Source organism: Pteronotus mesoamericanus, unplaced genomic scaffold, assembly GCF_021234165.1.
Source record: "Pteronotus mesoamericanus isolate MK-2021 breed Mesoamerican mustached bat unplaced genomic scaffold, CSHL_Meso_final scaffold_36, whole genome shotgun sequence".
In the NCBI taxonomy this organism is placed as follows: domain Eukaryota; kingdom Metazoa; phylum Chordata; class Mammalia; order Chiroptera; family Mormoopidae; genus Pteronotus; species Pteronotus mesoamericanus.
In genome coordinates this window covers 23,420,142-23,432,435 of record NW_026555313.1, presented here as the reverse complement: position 1 = coordinate 23,432,435, position 12,294 = coordinate 23,420,142, and the positions used below count along the sequence as shown (strand labels likewise).

The 12,294-nt window shown below is 39.7% G+C and overlaps 1 protein-coding gene across 4 annotated transcripts in view; it reads left to right on the top strand.

Moving 5' to 3' along the window:
- Nucleotides 1–2,106: 2,106 nt before the first annotated feature.
- DDX6 (DEAD-box helicase 6) overlaps nt 2,107–12,294 on the top strand; it is a 34,444-nt gene continuing 24,256 nt past the window's right edge. Inside the window, exons 1-3 of one of the 4 annotated variants that reach the window (XM_054592362.1) lie at nt 2,107–2,198; nt 5,220–5,690; nt 8,484–8,547. In XM_054592362.1, coding sequence (XP_054448337.1) covers nt 5,491–5,690; nt 8,484–8,547 — 264 coding nt within the window. In that variant the 5' untranslated portion in view covers nt 2,107–2,198; nt 5,220–5,490. Of the gene's footprint in view, nt 2,199–2,643; nt 2,718–2,827; nt 2,927–5,219; nt 5,691–8,483; nt 8,548–12,294 lie in introns of those variants that run through there. The other 3 variants (XM_054592361.1, XM_054592359.1, XM_054592360.1) reach the window with 3 other exon arrangements.

Sequence of the window (12,294 nt, the reverse complement as noted above, 5' to 3'; positions counted from 1 at the left end):
CAGTTACAGAGCCTTCTCCATACACTGCACAAATCTTTTGCATTTCAGTTGCATTTTTACCTTTCTTGAAATAATAAAGCATAATACACCAAAAATGTCGCATTATCTTCTTCCATCTTCCATGTTAAAATGGCTGCACAAAAATTCACCAATTTTGACGTTTTAAAAAATGCACACTGATACAACAGCTGTTATAATACAACCTAACAAAATTATTTCGAATGAAAGACAACTAAGCACTACTAGAGCCATCTTATGGGAAAAAAGTAATGGACTTTTTGGCTAACCCAATGTTTTTGAATCCTTTTTTAAAACATCTTTTCTACGGACAGACTCTTTAGAAGCCAGCCAACAATCCAGGCCTACCACTTTAGCTAACAGCTTCATATGTTAAAATTCAAAAAGTAGCGGAGGAGGGAAGTGAGGGTAACTAAAAACAAAATGAAAATGGCCACTACATCTTGGGAAGCACTTTATTACCATTAATAGGTGACTTCACTTGATATAGCACACTCTCCAGAAACCATATTTACCACATGTCACCCAAACAATTATATTCAATATTAACTAAAAGGATTGAATTTATGTAGTACTTTTAAATATGCATTTTATAATATAAGGATGCTTTATCAAACAATTCACCTGTATTACTAAAATGTAATATTTTCTGATTCTTGTTAATCTGTTTGAATTAGGGAGAAAAAATTATTGAGATAGTTGGATTGGACCTACCAACTGCTTAAATTGTACCCCAAAGATCCAAGGGGTTCACAGCTTATTCTATGGCCATCTATGCTTCTCATCAGAAAACTAGAAAAGGTTGACATAAATAAGTTATAAGGCTATCTGATTATCTTATAAGTACACTATGTAGAATCACTAAGTCTTAGCCGTGGCAGGATTCCTAGGCAAGAATGGGCAGCTATTTCATATTTTACTTCTGATTGCCTCTTCACTTTTTTTTCCCCCTCTCATGACTTCAACCAGGCTTAAGGTAACAGTTTCCTTTCCCTGGTTTCATTTCTTGAATGGTTTGGGGAGAGATCCCACCAGACAGTGGCCTGTTTTAAATCTTTAGGCTCCATACCCTATTAATTCATGCTACTTGGAAAGACTATGAGACAAACAAGGTCTCACTTTTTAACATTAAGGAACCATTTTGCTATTTCTCTCTAGGATGGGTACAGGGTGTAGGGTCATTCCCTTACATGAGTGTTTTAAACTCTGAGTGCTACATCTGAGATGACATGCTACAAATTAAGAATTTTTAAAAATTCTAAAGGAAATCTTTTTAATCTCAAGAACAGCCTTTTCACACTTCTCTACCACCTTTCCATTGATTGTGTGGAAATAAAGACCAACAAATGGAGGGTGTTGGCGTGGGGAAGCTGGACACGGACTAAATAGGAGGGGGGCATCTTGTGTGACTGATTTGGGGAACATACTTGACCTACTCTGATTGGTCCCCAGTTAGAAGCAGGGGCAAAACTTAAGGAAGCTGGCAATCAAAGGCCATTCCTGCTCACTTTGGGCTGATTCCTGCCAGGCTGTGGTTTGACTTCCCTGGCTGGTTACTGCAGATGTCGTGGGTCAGAGTTCTGTCCTCTCATGGTTTGACCATTGTTGTGTACATTCAGTCTCAGCTGACTGAGACGCAGGTTTTTCTTTTCCCTTGACCTAGATAGGTTTCTAGCTTCAAATTTTAGTTTTACCGGAACAAACACAGCTTTCTGATTATTTCTGTTAAGGATAAAAGCAGACATTAGGATATGAAAAGTCCTGGGAACAAATACATAAATATTTTCCTGGTGAGGGTCAGGCCAGAGAATTACTCTGGGTCTGCCGATTCCTCTTTCCCCTACTGAACTCGTTTTCAGCACAACTGACCCCTTAGCAACTGTCCCTCTTTCTTTGAGGACAGCCCACCGTGCCAGGGGAAGTGGTCGCGCCTCGGCCCCCTCCCCAGCGCAGTATGCGTGTGGCTCTCTGCCACCCCCGCGCCCTCTGCCCCCTGCCCCGGCGCAGTCCACGCGTAGCGCCCCCGCCCCCCACCTCCGCGCTCCCTCTCTCCCGCCAGCCCCCTTCCGGCCGCCTTCCCCAGCGCGCGCCGGCGTCTGGCTGACACTAGTCCCGCGCGTTCCTGGAGGGCCGTGCCGGTCGGCCCTGCAGCAGCCTCCCGGGCCCGCGGGATATGTCAGGTCAGCCCTCCTGTCCCCGAGCCGTTGCGCGGAGAGGCCATCCTCGGAGGGAGTCCTGGGTCAGCATAAGCAGATCCTCTCTGGTCATAACTCCCGATTTCCACTTTTGGGGGCCCAAAAGCAGGACGGAATCTTAATAGCCACCATTCCCCAGTCGTATTTCCTCAGCTGTGGAAAAAGCAACCCTCCTTTCCCTTCTGAACGGAACTGTACTTCCCCTTCACTTTCCCTTCAACTCGAGCACCCGCGAGCCCTCGTCGGTGTGGGAGCACGGTGTCCATTTTCTCCTCAAGGAGCTTCCCCGGCCCCGGTCCCCGGCCGAAAAGCCAGAGAAACGGGGTCGCGGCGGTGGCGACTGAGCTCTCGCCATTTTGCGTGGAGGAGGAGCCGCAGCCGCCGCCATGCGGAGAGGCGGGGAGCGAGGCGGGGTCGGGGAGCGGCGGGCGAGGGAGGGGCAGAGGAGCCGAGTTAGCCCGGGCGGCGACTTCGGTGGCGCGGTGAGAACGGGCGGCGGCGGAGGTAGGGCCGGCCGACCCGGGTAGTTGCGGAAGCCGGCTGGTTGGCCGGACGGCGGGAGAGCAGGACGGGTTGGGCGGTGGCGGAGGCGGCAGCAGCTAGGAGCCCGGTGGGGGCGGGCGGAGATTTCCGAGGAGGAAGGAGCGCCGCCATCTTGGGAGCTTCGAATCAACAATAAAGGACCGAGGGGGCCAGCGGGAGTGGCCTTGGTGGTAGGACTCGGGCCCGACCCGTGGGGAGTTGGGTGAGGTGTGGGGGGGCGGATCGAGATTAGCAGTGCAGTCGGGGCTGCGGGAGGCCCCTCAGCCGGCGTGGAGGGCGCTGTGAGACGGAGGCCTGAGGCCTTGGACGGGCCCCTGGGGAGGAAGGCCAGCAGCAGCTGTGGATTGGAGACCCCTGAGAGGAGTAGAATATGGGGATGTTGTGCGTGGCGGTGGCCTTAGAAGGAGCGGGCCAGGTACTCGGAGGAGCTTTGTAGAAAACAAAGAAATGAGGGACCATGGAAGCAGCAAGGACTTGGGGCAATGGTGGAGGTTACAGGGTACGAGGCAGCCCTATAGGGGGCGGCAGGGATGTGCAGCAGTGAAGGGCTCGCTTTAGAAGGGGACCAGCAGCAGCTTGATTGAAATAAGGCCTTGTAGGTCAATAACGAGAGGATGGTACTGGGGCCCCCGAACTGTGGAGGAAATGAGGGCTTTCCTGGTTAAGGGTGTCTGTTTGGGGCCTTACGAGGAGAGTCCATATTGTCTCCACCCGCAAGCCGGTTCGTTCCCTGCTCATGTTGCGCAGATAGGATTGCAGTAGGCCCCAATTCTTTTGTGTTTATGGTCGTAGGGAGCCGACTTGAAGTGTGGGTGTTTTAGGTGGAGGGTGGGTAACGGGGAGAACGAGAAATTATTTTCTTACAATTACGGGGTTCAAATAATTGGCTTTTTTCTTTCTCACAGTCCCCTTTCCCCTTCATAGTAAAACTTGTCATTCCAACTTGCAGACCCACCTTAGAGAAACTGCGCTGGAGATGATAACTGGTTTGGGGTGTAAAAGTGTCAGTTGCTAACTACAATCTGAGAAGTCCTGTAATTAATTCAGCGTTGGTTTTCTCCCAGTTAGTCTTAAGTTTCGTTCACACTTTTGGAAATGTAGAAATATAAGTTGCGAATCTAAATTGGGAAGGGATAGGAGGAATATTTACTTTTCTGAGACAATGCTGCAGTGCAGCTTTCGGTTTTAATTAAGAGAAGAGCAGTTATCACATTTTGGATCTTGAGAGATTTGAGGTCTTAACATGCATGATGGACAGTAATGATACCATTTAACCTTTGGAGGTTGCTCTCTTCATCCTCTTAGTACTTTGCAAACAAGTTTTCTAGTGTAAACTATTGATATTGTTGATAATATAAACCTGTCAGTACTGGATACCATTTACTTTCTTGAGCTGAAATTAGGTAGCTGATAGATAGGTAACCACTATCTGCTTAAGAGGTTAATCAGACTCTGGGAGACTTCGAAATAATGCCTCTGTGTGTGTGATAATCAGGATTTGCTTGTGAGCGACCTTATTTTCATTTTTTTTTAAACATCAGTATTTTAGAAAAATTTTACTGTTTGAGAACCCTTGGTGTGTGGCAAAAAAAATAACACCACTAATGAACTAATGTATCTTTGGTAAGAAAAGTAGAGTTTAAAAGGAACAAACAACAGAGTAGGCCTTTGTAAATTAAAACTAATTTCTTTGGGGGGATAATTAAAAATTGAAGAGGTTAATCTGTTCTTTTAAACAACTATTATTTAGTACTCTGGGTTTTTTGGAAAGTCTAATGTGTTCAGCCTTTCACAAGCTTTTTGTTTTTTTTTAAACAAGACACAGCTTCTTTTTAAAATACTACTATTTTGTCAGGTTATCCTTTCTGAAAAGTGTTATGTTGAAATGTAGCTAATAGTTTTTTAGTATTCAAAATACATTAAGGTAACTAAAGAGTTTCTTGGCTCTTTTTCAAGCAAAAAATTTTGGCATGTACACATACATGTCTGTCTCCCTGCTTCAGTTACTGTTTTAAAGGGAAAAAACTTGAGGAAAAAAAGATGTGTTTTTCTTCATAAAATTTAACTTTTGTAATTGAAACTTACAAGGGTGCAAGTGGGTTTTTTATTTCTGAAAGCATAAATTGTCTTTGTCTTGTGCTTGTGGATTTACTGATGTTGTGAGGTAATTACTGAGTTGGAATGCAGTGAAGGGAAGAGACTGTCCTTTGACAACTAATGCTGATTTAATCCCCATATTTTTCTACCTTATCTCTGGGTTGCTTTGAATTGACGATTTAAAATGAGATTGGTCTCGTTGTGGGTTTGGCTTTTGGGGCAGTTGTCTCTCTTAGCCTGGTTAACAATTTGGTCTGAGTGCAGTTGTAGTCTTAATTCTTAAATTTGAAAGAGGAGAATTAAGGAAAACAAAGTTTTTTTCCTAACCTTCCTGTGTTTGCTAACTTAACTTTCTCTTTGTTTCAGATTGAAGTACGTGAATTCAGATACATAACTCAACCTTGTTAGAGAGATTTTTAAAAATAAAAAGTTGATTCGGTGCATGAGAGCAAGTTACTGCTGCTTACTGTTCAGAGACTTACAGGTGCTTGCCTGCATTGCAATAAAAGACTCATTATTGAGCAAGACTTATATATATCTCTTCGTTTTGGAGAGCCTAATAAACTGTATTTCAGTTTCTCTACTGACTTTCAAAAGTTTTGAAGTTTGAAAGAGACATCTTTACATTTAATACAGCATGAGCACGGCCAGAACAGAAAACCCTGTTATAATGGGTCTGTCCAGTCAAAATGGTCAGCTGAGGGGCCCTGTGAAGCCCAGTGGTGGCCCTGGAGGAGGGGGCACACAGACACAGCAACAAATAAACCAGCTGAAAAACACCAACACAATCAATAATGGCACTCAGCAGCAAGCACAGAGTATGACCACCACTATTAAGTAAGTGTTAGAATAATAAATGTTCTTGGGGGAGGGGCCAAGGAGATTTCTTTCATTACTCTGTTGTTGACTACTCTTTATATACTTCAACAATTTTGATTGCAAATAGAGAACAGATAGATGACTTTGTTTTATGGCTAGTAGGTATTTTTAATAGAATAATATATTTGTCATTCAGGTTTATTAAGTAATAAATAATAGATGTTTATATTTATGTCTATAAATATAGAGGTAAATATATTTATGTGTATATTTTATTAAGCAATGAATATAGAGACATGATACATACCAATTTTGTATATATATTTATTTTTTTTTGAAACATTGCTAGCTTTCATAAGTAGCTCAGATTCATCTTATTCTTGCCTGTATCGCTTTTCCCTAGTCTTGTCTTTATACAACTTTGTTCTTCTACTTTTTTTAAAAAGTAAGCTTTCTCCTCTTAAACACACGCAAAATAACAAGCGGTTAAATATCACAGACACTCAGGATTTTGAACTCTTGGAAACACACATCTCTGAATAGTCCTAATCCCCTGTTGTCAATCTTATACCACAGTGTGTTTTCTTTTAAATTGGGAAGATTGTAGGCTGTCATCTTTTAAGTGTTCACTATAAATTATGCGAATGGTAACCATCACTCTAAAGATTTAGTTAATAAAAAATTAACATTTTAAAACACAGTGCATTTGAGGTTTGGCTTTGTTAAGAATCCAGCCACATAGCCCTTGATCTGTGTGGCTAAATTGGTTTGGGAAACAAAAGGTCCCCAGTTCAGTTCAGTTCAGATCAGATCATGGAGCATGCCTCTGGATTGCTGGCCAGGTCCCCGCTTTGGGGTGTGAGAGGCAACTGGTTGTTGTTTCTCTTACACATCAATGTTTCCCTTCCTCTCTTCATTCCCTTCTCTTTAAAAATAATAGAATCTTTAAAAAAAAAAATCTAGCCATATAATTAATTTAACCTTTAGAAATCTAAGATGATTAAACTGGTTGGCTGAACTAAAGTATTTTTTATTACAACCTAGATATTTTCCATGCTTAAGAAGCACTTCCTCAAGAAAAACAGCCTGGTAGCTTTATAAGCTACTAGGATACCACACAGATGGCTGCTCCTAGGTGTTTCAATAGTGACTTACAAGAATTTCCAGTAGAATGGGATTGGCCACTAGGAGAATGGTCATTAATGCATATTCTATTTTTAAGGAGAATGCTTTAATTAGAATATTTTTGAAATTGTAGTTTGTCTTGACAAACTGAATAGCTAGCAAAATTTAGGCTATTTTTAATCCTTAATAATAGAAATGTAAAGCTGTGTCATTTTATTATAGGAGTATTTTCTACTTAAACTTTACTTTGAGGTGGCAGTGGATTTTTCTTACCCGGGTACTCTTGCTTTTCTTAGGATTGATGGTTTCTTTTCAAGTCTGTGGCTTCTTTAAATATTAGTTCAAGTGTCATGTCCTCCATGAAGGCTTCTAGAACCCGTCAGCTGTTCAGAACTCTTAACAGTTTATCACTTATTTTCTCACTTTAAATACTTTGGTTTATAAATTCCTTGTGGACAGATTTTGCTTTGTATTGTATTTTATCACATTGAATTTGACAATGCGGTAGGCTGGCCTACTAGGATGTTCAGCTGACATTTTTTGCTCAGAAAATTTGATGTGGTATAGGCTAAGGTAGAAGGCTTTAGTACCCTTGTAATTAGTATCAAAGAGCTGTGTTAGAGTTCCTTGGATTATGTGGGACCTAGCTTTAAGTAAGATAATTGTTCCTCTTTCTAAATCAAGACTTGAAACATTTTGGGGGATCATCAGAGTGGCTGTAGTGAAATCAATGAAAATTTATTTATTTTGAAGGCAACACAGTGGAAAAGCATTGTTTGCTTTCTTGCCAATTTTTTTCTATTAGATGCTTTGGCATTATATTAGAGATTTTTGCCTGACCGAAAAGATTTTAAAAATTAAAATTTCCTTCTTTTTATTCTCTTTCATAGTTTCAGTCATCCCTGGTTAAAAAAAAAAAAAAAAGATTAGAGAGATGTTCATTAACAGCTAATATTGAGTTCTTATTTTGCCAGATACTGTGCTGAATGCTTAATGTAAATTATTTTATATAATTCTTAATCCATTTTAGGTATGAGAGAATGGAAAAGTGGCTGCTGCAAGGTCACAGAACTAGTAAGAGGTAGAGTCAGGCCTTGAATTCGGGTCTGAAACTGTAGAGCTGTTGGTTTCAACTAGTCACCAGAAGTTACAAATGAGAGGATACTTGCCCTTTTAAGGGGGTCAGTTGCTTAATTTTAAAGTCCATTTACTGAGCTCTGTCCAGTTGTTGTCATACAGAAACCTGGCCTGTGTTACGAAAGCTTCTGATTTTTTAGGAGAAGCCAGAATCTGGACTTTTACACAAAATCTAATTTCTTAACACTGGTAACTAATTTAAATTAAAATGTGCACATGGTATTTGACATGGTAGGTCAAATAAAACACGTGGTTCCCAATTGTGACAACAGTTGCTCTATTGTCACATTATACGGCATCTCCTAAGATAATGGTTGCCTTATTTCCTTCTATTCTTGATTTTTTTTAAATCTTTGCTTGATCTTTGTAAGAGCAGTTAATTTCTAAAGTTTTTTAAAAAGTCTCTGTTAACTATATTCTTAAGTAAATGGTATTATATTATACTTACTGTGCTTTTTATAACTCAATTGTAGTTGAGATTAATTATCTTTGCATTAGAACAGTTGTGCTATGAATTCTGATACTTCATTTTTACTGTATTCTCTCTAGACCTGGCGATGACTGGAAAAAGACTTTAAAACTCCCTCCAAAGGATCTAAGAATCAAAACTTCTGTAAGTTGTTTGTAAAATTTAACTTAAAATGTGGAAACTCTCAAAATGAAGTACTTACTTAATAGTAACAATGGGCGCTATGTGTTTACTCTTAAATAAGTTGAAATGGTTGAAATTGTATTGGGTTGGCCAAAAAGTTCATGGGTCCCCCCCCCACCCCCCCATAAAATAAAAGACATTTTTCACTTTCAGTAATAACTATTGATTTGGACATTTTGAGTATGTCTGCTCTCTTCCACATGGTATAATGTTGCTTGTTCTCGATGTCTCAGTTTGATCGCTATCAACTTCAACTGGTCTATCTTAACCATGGAGCATCATCCAGTGAGAAATCTCCACACAAAACTTCGCTAACCACTTTCAACACACTTGATCAGTCACAGTATCTTCTCCATACACTGCACAAATATTTTTCTTTGCATTTCAGTTGCATTTTTACCTATCTTGAAATACTGAAGCATAATACACTGAAAATGTTCTGTATTTTCCTCCATCTTCAATATTAAAATGGCTACACAAAAATTCGCCAGTTTTGAGAACTTTTTTTTTTTTAATGCATGTTGATATGACAGCTGTTACAATACAACCTAACAATATTGTTTCAAATGAAGTTAATGACAACTAAGCCATCTACTAGACTACTACTACAATGATTACTAGAGCCATATTACAGAAAAAAACCAAACGAACTTTTCGGCCAACCCAGTAGATCATATGATGAATTGCCAAACATATTTGCTATTTGGAGGAATTATATTCATATGTATATTTACATATCAGTATTTCATTTATATGTGTGTATATATTTAACTTACGGAATAATGGTTTTCCAGACATAGTCTCTTTTGCTCAGTAAGAGTGAGGCTAGGGCCCTGGCTGGTGTGGCTTGATGGATTGAGCACTGGCCTGCAAACCAAAGGATCGCTGGTTTGATTCCCAGTTAGGGCACACAGGGCACGCTATAGGCAACTACACATTGACGTTTCTCTCCTTCTCTTCGCTAAAAATGAATAAATCTTTATTTAAAAAAAGAGAGACTAGATATTATCTCTGTATTTTAGATGAGAAATTGGAAGTTGACAAGTTCTCATGGCTCAGTATTTTCAACCAGGAGTGATTTTTGTTCACAAGTGGTATTCGGCAGTAGCTATAAAAACGTTTTTGGTTATCACAGCTTGGGGAATGCTGCAGGACAGTCCGTTACAACAGTGAATTTTCTGGCCCAAATGTCAATATGCTGAGCTTGAGAAACCCTGACTTTGATAAGGATATTAGTAGACAATGAGTGGCAGAGCTAAGGTTTGACTTCGTATCTTGTGATTGACATTTGACAGCATGATTCTTAACAGTATTCCACCTGTCATTAGAATAATACAACCACAAGCTGGCTTTTCCCAAAGTTTTTAAATGGCTTCTGTATATTAGTGATTTTTTTTTTAACTATTATCATGTTTATTCTATTACAGTTGTCTCAATTTTTCCCCCTTTGCCCCCCTTCACCCATCCCAGCCCCCTCTCCCACAGTCAGTTCCCACTCTGTTGTCAGTGTCCATGGGTCATTCATACATGACCCATTCATTCATCCCATCCCCTTCTCTCCACCATTGTCCTTCTTCCCCATCCCCTCTGGTCACTTTCAGTCAGCTCCATGTTTCCATGCCTGTAGTTTATTTTTTTCAGTAGTTTATTTTGATGAATAGATTCCATTTATAGGTGAGATCATGTGGTATTTGTCTTTCACCAACTGGCTTATTTCACTTTGCATAATATTCTCCAGTTCCATTCATGTTGTCGCAAAAGGTGGTAGTTCCTTCCATCTATCTATCTTTCTTTCTTTCTTAAATGCAGATTGATTTTCTTTGTTTTTGTTAAATGTCAGTCAGTTATAAAATATTAAAAAATTTAAAACCATTATAAAGTCTCCGCAATTAAAACAACATGACACCAGCACAGAAATAATCGAGATCAGTGAAATAAAATGAGCATTCTAGAAACAAACATATATATCTTTCTAACAGTGTAATGTATGATTAAATTGATACTTCAAATCAATGGGTAAAATAAGGCTTATTCAACAAATAAGATGCATGGACCACTATTACTTGAAATAAAACAAATATAGAGCCCTATTTCTCACATTATACAAGAAATATTCAGGTGAGTTAAAAATTAATATGTAGAATCTAAGGAGTTTTTGGAGAAAATACAAACTAATATTTTTGTTACCCTGAACTAACATAGTCAAACCCAGAAGCTGTGAAGTAAATATTGACAATATGACTATATTAAACATTTAAGGCTGTATAGTAATATACATATTAAAAAAAATTAAAGGACAAGTAATAGAATAGGAAAGAATAGAACACATCTAAAAAAGGGTTAATAGTTGTTTTGCGGGGGTGGGGGGGTAGGAATTCTACCAACCTTTAATTGATAAATGGATAAAGAATACCAAAAAGTCACTTAAGCTTTTTAAAAATAATAGAAATAGACAAGAAATACACAAAAACAGGTTTAGTTTCAACAAAAAATAAAGGAACATATAAAATAACACATCATCACAATCCAATTAATACGTATTAAAAATATTGGTAATATCAAGTATTGGCAACTGAAAGGAACTGGGTATTCATAGACTTTTTTTCTTCATCGTAAAGCAGTCCTTTTAGCATATTGTGCAGTGCTGGTTTAGTAGAGGTGTATTTTAGCCTTCTCGTCTGGTAAATTCCTTATTTCGCCTTCCATTTAATTGAGAGCCTTGCTGGGTAAAGCAGTCTTGGTTGCAGGCCTTTGCTTTTCATTACTTGGAATATTTCTTGCCACTCCCTTCTGACTTGTAATGTTTCTGTTGAGAAGTCAGCTGCTAGCTGTATTGGGGTTCCCTTATATGTTACTACCTCTTTCTCCCTTGCTGCCCTTAGGATTATCTGTTTGTCTGTGGTATTTGCCATTTTAATGGTGTGTCTTGGAGTGGGCCTTATTCGGTTCCTCTTGAATGGGACCTTCTGTGCTTCCTGGACTTGTGTGACTTTTTCTCTCCTCCAGTGAAGGAAGTTTTCCATCATTACTTTTTCAAACAGGTTCTCTATCCCTTGCTCCTCCTCTTCTCCTTCTGGTATCCCTGTAATACGGATACTATTTCGTTTCAGGTTGTCCTGAATTTCCCTAAATGCCTCTTCATTCTTTCTGAGTCTTTTTTCGATTTCTTGCTCATTCTGGGAGCTTTTCTCTACCTTATCCTCCGGCTTGCTGATTCGGTCCTCTGCTTCATCTAGCCTGCTTTGGAGTCCTTCTGCTGTGTTCTTCAACTCAGAAATTGTCTTCTTCATTTTCTCTTATGTCTTATTGATAGTTCCTCTTCATGCTGATATAGTTTGCAGTAAGTTCCTCATAGTTTCCCTGTGGTTTTTAGTAATTCTCTCTGAGCTCACTGAACTCAATTGAGCTTCCTTAGAACCATTGTTTGGAACTCAATATCTGATAGTTTACTTGCCTCTATTTCATTTAGTTCTCTTTGTGGGGATTCCTCCTTTCTCTTCAAGTGGGGGGTATTTCTTTGTCTTCCCATTATTTGAGACTCTTTTTTGCTTCTGCTTCTTGAGTTGATCTGACTTGATTTCCTGACTTAGTGGTGTGAACCTCTGTGGTAGGAGACCACTGTTTTTACTTTCTGGATCTGCCTCTGATGATGTCAGATGTTGATTCTGTCTGACCTTAGGCAGTCTGTTCGAGACTTCTAGGAATCTG